The sequence below is a fragment of the Neophocaena asiaeorientalis genome, unplaced genomic scaffold (genome assembly GCF_003031525.2).
Source record: "Neophocaena asiaeorientalis asiaeorientalis breed wild unplaced genomic scaffold, Neophocaena_asiaeorientalis_V1.1 scaffold336, whole genome shotgun sequence".
NCBI classification, from domain to species: domain Eukaryota; kingdom Metazoa; phylum Chordata; class Mammalia; order Artiodactyla; family Phocoenidae; genus Neophocaena; species Neophocaena asiaeorientalis.
Window position 1 is genome coordinate 4320024 of NW_020174788.1, and position 8450 is coordinate 4328473.

At 46.4% G+C, this 8450-nt stretch overlaps 1 protein-coding gene across 1 annotated transcript in view; it reads right to left on the reverse strand.

Moving 5' to 3' along the window:
* Positions 1-259: 259 nt before the first annotated feature.
* The window catches only part of SAP30L (SAP30 like), a 14752-nt gene continuing 6561 nt past the window's right edge, over positions 260-8450 (reverse strand). Inside the window, exons 4-6 of the mRNA XM_024760162.1 lie at positions 7284-7382; positions 4584-5746; positions 260-967 (exon numbers count right to left, since the gene is read on the reverse strand). Coding sequence (XP_024615930.1) covers positions 5618-5746; positions 7284-7382 — 228 coding nt within the window. The 3' untranslated portion in view covers positions 260-967; positions 4584-5617. The remainder of the gene's footprint in view (positions 968-4583; positions 5747-7283; positions 7383-8450) is intronic.

Here is an 8450-nt window from a genome sequence, read left to right on the forward strand (position 1 = left end):
GGGTACCTGCTATGCTACGCAGCACTCAGGCTCGAATCGGGCCGTCCAACCACAGCCAATCTCTCTGCACAGGAGTGAGTGGGAGGGCAGGGTCACACTTCTGTGAGCTGAACTCACATGGTGCGCACTGGGAGTGGAAGGGCGAGTGGAGGACAGATCGCTGTCCCCAGTCACTGTCCTACACAGCCAGGGGCCGAATGTGCAAGTGAAAGCATCTGAGCTCCATGTTGGACATTCAAAGGGTACAACAGAGTGTGTCTCTTGTTTCTCATTCAGATCGTTTATTAAGAGCGAAAGTCGGGCCATCCCATCTGTGTGATACTGCAACATGAAAAGTCACATACATACTAAGGAGACCCCACAGAATTGAGAGCCTTTCAACAGTACAGAGCCATAGATTACAAAATTAAAATACAAATGATCCCCCCAGTCTGGCAGGAAACATGTACAATATGAGGAAGCCTGAAATGGAAGGGCACTTGCTTTTCGATAAGGCAGTTACAAAATGGAAAAAAAACCCAAACCAACCCGCACCCCCAAAACACTGATGGGAATAACAGATAATAGACATGTGAAAACAGGGATCCTGTACAAGCCTCTGTCATTGGCAAAGATGTGTTCATTAAGTGAAAGCCACTGAAGAGTTTGCGTTTGAAGATGCAAGCTAGATGAAATGACTGATTGTAGACATTCCTACTCTAAGAAAAGGTCCCACCTTGCCCCAGGCTGGATTCCACCTCAAAAAATGGGATCAACTTTACCCTTCCTAACCATAAACTTGAAAACAGTCTGTAATAAAGTGAAAGGAATACAAAGGCATCCCTAAAGCACCATGCTTCCCAGGGCATGATCTTGAGCTCACCTGTCCTTCAGTTCAACTGCCTCTCTCGCTAACAGAGATGGGGGCTGCAAACGGCAGGGCCACAGAGCTATGTCTGTTCATGTCAGGGTCACCTGAGTGACCCACCTGAAAGGCAAGTGTATTTAGTGAGAATTTAGAGTCTAGGACACCACCACATTTCCCGCCAGGACTTTGGAACCTTGCTCTTAAATTATAGGCTCCTTCTGTTCTCCCCTCCCATTCATTTTGCAAAACTCAACTGACTGCCTTCCCAGTCCTGTCTCACAACCTTGAGCTCTACAGGTTGGTTCCCTGAGAGCCAGGCTGGCCTTGGGAACCTCTGCTCAGGGGCTAGGTCTCAAGGTTCTGAGGGCAGTTCACTGCAGACTGGGTGACAGCTATGCTGCAAGTTGGAAAGTGAACGAGCGCCAGAAGCATCAGGAGGACAGAAGCCTAGTCCAGATGATGCCACAGCACTCGGGCAAGTCTTTTCAAATCTCAGTTTCCCCATCTCTAAAAATCAAGGACTGGGCAATGGCAACCTCAAAGGACTTTCCAATTTGAAAATATGGCGTTTCTCTGACACTGAGACATGTGGTTCTCCCAAGTTTCTAAGCTTTGTTTTCTCCATAAAAACAATGTGTGACGTACTTGCAGGAATCTTAAGGTACAAGCCCTCAGGGGCCCTATAACCTTTCAACTTCAGACAGAGCAATGATCATATTTTAAAATCTTCTAGCTAAAACTTTTCCTAAGTGATATGAGCATCAGTTTTCGTGAGGCAAGCACAAAACTAAGGCCTCCTCTGTCTTAAGGTATTTTTTTTTAGCAGCCTGATAGCACTCCCTCCTACCCTGACCTCCTCCATCAGCTTTAGCAAGATCAAGGGAGTATAATGATGTTATACTTCGTCCCAGCAGGATGACGTTGGGGTTACCTCAACATCTCCAATAAGGAACTAATACTCGGGGGGAAGGACAGCCAGGACACCAAAGTGTCTATATGCTAGCTGCTCCTTCCCCAGAGACAAACACTATGCCCTGGGACAGTGCAGCAATTAGGTCCTTGGCCAACTAACTTGGCCCCCATTAGGCAGAGACTAAGATGGAAATTCCAGAGAACATAGAAAAGCCATAGGTTTACAAAGATAGAACAGCCTTCCCCAGGAGGTAGTGAGTTCTCTGTCCTCAGAGGTGTTTGAGCCCAGACTGCTCAAACCTTGGCGGGACGGTTGTAGGCAGAATGCCAGCACCTATGGGGAGACTGCACTGGATGACTTAGAGGTCCTTTCCCAACATCTGGATCTTGTCATGGTAATGACTGAGAGCCTTCGGATGATTTCTGTGCAGCAACAACTCTGGGATCCATGGTCGGGCCCCCGAGTAACTTCCCTGTCCTACTTTCTCCTTTCTACCAGGCAGGTGCCCTCCAGGATATTAACAAAAAAGTCCCCACAAAATAAACAGCTGAAATGCCAAGGTTAGATGCAACATTCCAGCTGCAAACAATTATTAATATCTGCTCTCTGGAAGACTAGCTGTGACTATTTAGCTATGACAGGAACATCTAACAACTTGGCGGCTGTATCACATAAATGAAATTCCTCTTCCTTTTACACCAGCTGTCTTGAACCCTTTGGTTGCAATCTTTCAAGGGATTCAGCTATGATTTTTTTCACATGATGTTGCCAACCTAAGGGTTTGTTCGTTGAAATAAGAAGTTTGTCCGTTTGTTTTTTAAAAACCTTAAAATGAAGCAACATAAATGGCAAGATGTTGACAATTCCATGTGACACCCTTCGGGGCCTATGAAAGAATCACAGCAGGCTGGAAACTGAGGCAGGAGCTGTGCTGTTAAAGACAGTGCCAGTTCCAGATTGCACATTCCAGTTTTTCCCAGGAGCACCAAGAGGAGAGAAGGCAATGTTGCAACATTACAGGTGGAGAGACACACGAGTCCTTGACAGGTAGTATAAAAAACAGGCAGCCACGATGAGGGCTGCTTTCCCCAAGCCCCACTGCTCCCCAAAGCCAGATCCGGTTGCTTTGGAGGGTCGGCCACCTCTGACAGGCAGAAGTCTCCTGCCCCAGATCAAGCCATGGGAGACTGCAGAAGAGGCTAAGGCAAGTGGCTTAGTGGTCTGATAAAAGAATAGATTTCTGCACACAAGGAAAATATAAGTTCAGAGAGCTCTGTCTTCTCTCTCACCTGACATGCTTTCAACAGTTAAGACACCCATAACCTCCACTTTCCAAAGGACCTTTCCTTAGAGGAAAGACGGCTTGGGACTCGAGTATGCACAGCATCTGGCTGAGAGGGGAAAGTTTCCCCAGGCTTCACGTGGGAATGAAAGCACTCTTACAGACACACTTGAACAGACGGAGCCCAACACCACAGCTTCTTGTATAGAAGCGTACTGCTGTCTCTCAACTGGGAACACAGATCTGCTATTGAAGAAACAGTGACAAGACCTACACATCCACAATTCTGGTTCAAACATCAGAAAGACACACTTTTTTTCTCAATAAGATGTGGACATTTCCAGAGAGCAGGTTACCAACGCCTTAACCCCACCTGTCCCCAAACTCCAGCCTGATGAGAAAACACCCACCTTGACAAAGGGGGTTTGGTGTTTGACACCTTCAAAGCCTTTCTAACTCAGCTTCTCAGGAAAAAAATCGACATAAGCCACATACTTTAGAGCCTTCCTGATGCTCACACATCAACAGCCTTCAGCTGTGAGTAGCGAGACACTCTCTAAATACCTATTGAATCTGCACAACTAAAAACACGCAGAGAGCACCCTCACGTGCCCAGGTATATGAAAATAAGATCCCTTCATAGTCTAGAGTATGCTCTATGTACATTCATTTATACATATTTTAAAAGGCTGCAATCTGCTAGACATGCATCGTGAACATTGGTGAAACGTTGGCTACAGCGAACACACATCGTTTTATTTAGTGAGAGTGGTGGCCCTGTCCCCGTCCACGGAATGCATGCTCCACGGAACTGAGACCTTTGGCCACTCCACCACCATGCTTGGGGGCCAGGGGGTGGGGCTGTTCTGACTTCTCTGCGTGGATGCTCAGATTAAGCCGTCAGTGAGTCACTAAAATGTTCTGCCAGGCCAGGCTGTCCACTGCTGCTTTTATTTTATTTTATTTTATTTTTTTTTGCCGTACGTGGGCCTCTCACTGTTGTGGCCTCTCCTGTTGCAGAGCACCCGCCCCAGACGCGCAGGCTCAGCGGCCATGGCTCATGGGCCCAGCCGCTCCGCGGCATGTGGGATCTTCCCGGACTGGGGCACGAACCCGTGTCCCCTGCATCGGCAGGCGGACTCTCAACCACTGCGCCACCAGGGAAGCCCTGCTTTTATTTTTTAAGGCTTAAGAAAGAACTCAGAATGAAAACTGAGTAAGAAAGTGATACCTTTGACCACAATATATGTCAAGATGGTCAGAAATTAGAATTCAAGTCCTTTCTTCTCTTTCCTTCCCACTCCCTGTCCACACTCTCTGCCCCCCAACACACTGACTAAAAAATTTTGCAAAAGCATACTTTTGGATATAAAGCTTTCTTTTCAAAGGATACTTTGGCTCTGATATAATTAGATAGAGGAATCTGAGTTTTTGAACATAAAAAAAATCAGGTAATTGTTAATACTTAAAAAACTTTAGCAATCATCCCCCCTAAAAGAGAGGCAAATTGCTCACAAAAATGAACATCGGATGGCACTGACCTGTGTTGCTCAAACCCATGATTTGTTGCTGACCTCCAAGGAGGTCAAAGCTGGTCAGACTTTCTATCCCAGAGCTGGACTTTGGAGCAGGAACCACATGGTCCTTGGCAGCTTTCTTGTGGTTGTGAATTAAGGATTAGTACTTCTGAGAACATGAGCCCCGCACCACTAAATATCTTCATTTGTCAGAGCATTTCTGGCACAGGAGAATGGCTGAAGTCACAATACGTAACTTGACCATGAAGCATGAGGCATGAAGGGGTGAACAAAGAGCCGTGGCTCCCGGGACGGGCTCTGCCTCAGTGTTTCTGGAACCTCCACAGATACAGCTTGGCACATGAGATTGCCCTGAAGTTCTCGTCTGACCTGAAATATCCTGTTGGTGCATCAGGATTTCCTCACACTCCGGAAGTTAAGTGGTGAGCAACAGAAACGGCAGAGGCCTCAATACCTGGAGGTGGGAAGCACAAGGCTGGCACTGTTAGTGACAGCTGGATTAACCAGCAAATCCTGACTGAGTGCCTACTGTGTGCAAAGCACAAAGCTGGCGAGGGACCAGTGTCAAATGGATTTGCTGATAAGCGACAAAGCCTGCAACAAAGAGGGGCGCCTATGTCCCCAGCAGACGGGTCTGCTCACGTACCTCCCCGCCAAGCCGTACCTCACTGCTGATCCAGGGCTACACCTCACGTGTGGCAGCATGGAATTGCAAGATGACTACCAAAATATCTGTCATCCCACATTTCCAGTAGAACTGATTTAATGCTTTGCTGAATGTGGCAATACTTTGTTTTTCTTTCATTCTTTTTCCGATCTTGTGTTTTTTTTTTTTAGTCCAGTAGTTGCCTTAAAGTCTGTGTATAAACATGCTGAATCATGAGACTGTAATCCTCCTGACCGAAAAGATTTACAGTATTCATCATTCAAACTTCTTTATTTACAATAAAATTTAACAGTCTTTACGGGCTTAAATGTAGCAGATATCACCTGTGCATTAAGCATTATACTTCATTTCTTGAAGATGTGCTTCATCATCACTCAAGCTGCTTGCCACCCTCTGATTTCTGGTCCAGTCTACTCTTGTTACTCTTCACCATGTAGATGAAGTAAGCGAGCGTCTCCTTTTCATTCACGGGTATGTTCCTGAAGTGTCGGCTGACAGTCTACATGGGGAGGAAAACCAGAGTCCATTAAACCACGTGAACCATGAGGGCCACAAATTCTAAGCTGTGCGAAAGAGGGAACAGCAAGTTGCTCCCAGAGCTATGGAAGGGGTTATGATTACTGCAGAACTTCCTGCAGCGCTACAGGATGCAGAATGCCCTTTCTTCCCGGGTTTAGGTGATTTGGTTTCCAGGCTTCCAAAAGCAACACTTTATTCCACAACACTCCTAAGGTGCAGTTCTGTTTCAGTGGCAGCCAACTGCCCATCATGGCACAGTCTCAAGGTCATCCTCATGGAGCAAGGGACTGGGACTGCAAGGGTTGACCAGCTGCTACCATAAACTCTCAGGCCCAGGAACTGGGCAGAAAAGTGTCCTTTTAAAATTGTGTCAAATAAATACCCAATTGAACAGATGTAAGTGTCTCACCCAAAAAACCATCTAAATAGTACATAACTGCCTCCTGAAAGACACGAGATTTGAAGAAAAATTCATCATTTACTATGTATTCCTGATACTTTATTTCCAAGTCCTGAGAATGCAGGTCTCCTCTTGCCCCATCTCATCCCACCCCTCCCACCAGGGGTGGACACTGGCTAGGGTAATGTTATCTTGAAGTAGGAAAGGCTTGTGTGCTTCTGTGGTTTATCTGGACGCTGGTGAAGGAGAGGTTTAAGGAAAAATGATGGATCGGCAAGAAAGCTCTAAAGGGAAGACCAAAAACCAACAGGGATGTGACCCCATAAGGAAATCTCTGGATGGACCGAGGGCACTGGTTCAGATAAAAAGGGAGTCAGAGAACGAAAACTACAGAGTGGTTGTCTCTGAATAGTAGGATTGCATTTTTCATCATTTCCCAAGTTTTCTACAATAGACAGAAAAACACATTTAGAAAAGAAGGATGAGAGGGTACCCACACAAATGCCAACAGGACGGAAGTATCAAGGCAAGGCTGTCAGTATATTAAAATAATGGCCAGTGGACCACCCGCATCCCCATCCCACGCCCGGAACTGTGTTAGGGACTCAGGGGCAGGAGAAAACGTTCTTAGGCTCCGTTCATTGTAATAAACACTTCCATTACCAACATCAGAGTAGAAGAAATCAAGGAAAACAACCAAAGAAAGAAAAATAGCTCCTACAGAACATGAGTAAAGGTTTGGGGATGATTAATCAGACACACCTCATGTGCAGAATGGAACATATCTAGAAAGAATCTTGCAAAACAAGATTAAAACAAATGAACAAACAAAAGAACACTCAGAACTTAGAATCAGGACTCTTGAGATTCCAAGCTACCAACTTGCTGTATGGTTTTGAGCAAGTCCTTTCCTTTCTCTGTGCCCTGGTTTCTTTTATGGAAATCAGGCCTTTCTAGGTCTAAAGCTGGGGGATTCTAAATTGTGCAAAAGAGGAAAGAGGAAGTTGCTTCCAGAGGTATGGAAGGGATTACGTATAGACACACATGGAGAATCAAGGTCACCATCAGAAGCACAACGCTGGCTCTCCCTCTTTAGAGCGCAATTTTGTCTACCTACTTCTGCTAACTGGGCCTTATTGAAGCCTGGTCTGGTCTGCAATTTGTAGTGCCGTTTATAACGTCGGAGAGTGTTCACCTGCAGCTGGAACAGATCAACCTAGAGAGAAGAGGAGAAACACATTATCCATCACCTGACCAGCCACGACTCACTGAGAGCCCACTGTGTGCCTAGCACTACGTTAGATAGGGGTGGGGATGGAGAGACTACAAAGAAGTCTTAGAAATGGTCCACCAAGGACTAATAACTGGCTGGAAGGACAGAAACAACAGTGGAAGCAGAGTTCTGGCGGGGGAGGGGTGGTCCCAGAAGGCTGATGGAGGTTGTGAAGCTTCCGCTAAGGAGAGGCAGGGTTTAGAGAGACAGTGAGGAAAAGAACTAGAGTAGGGAATGAGAGAGAAGGCCATGGGCTCAGAAAGCCATGAGAGGACATACGGGCTAGGGGTCAGAGGCTCTCATGATGGGTTTAAAAGGTGAGACTGGGTGGTAGCGTGTCTTGACAAGCAGAAGGAGAGAACCTAGCTGGGAGGGCGCTGTTCTAGGAAGATGGATCTGTGGTGGTTTGTGGGAAGACTGACTGGGGGTGGAGGGACAGCAGAGGGAGATGCTGCAGCAATGGTCCAGAAATGAGATGGTGAAGTTGAGCTCTGCAGGGGTGCTGATGCTAGAGGGCATAGCAGGCATGGAGAGCAAAGGTAAAAGCAGACAGACATCCTGGAGGAAGACAGGCCAGAGCTCGGCACAGAGTAGATAGAGGGGCATGACGGAGGACAGTGGGAAGTACTGGTATTCTCAAATAGTTCTCCCCTAGGCTCAGCCTTCGGGTATCAGGATCCTTAACAGCCTTCCAGAGAAAGCTCAAAGCTACTGTAGCAAATGTACAAATCAGCAGGTTAGGGTCAGGGTCTCTGCAGATGACTGGGTAACAGAGGGGAAGGGACCCTCCCTTTTTTTTCTAACAAAGGAAGAGAGGAAAGCTGCACAGTCATGAAATATTGAAGGCCCAGAAAGTTGGGCTGCCTTTACCTGCCTCTAAAAGAGATGTTCTTGCTTCAGGCAGGTGGAGAGCACTTAAAAACAAAATGAATGATCAATATGAGGGACCAAAGTCCTTCTTTCTTTTCAAACATTCCTCAAACCTTTTTTTTTTTTTTTTTTTTTAAAAAA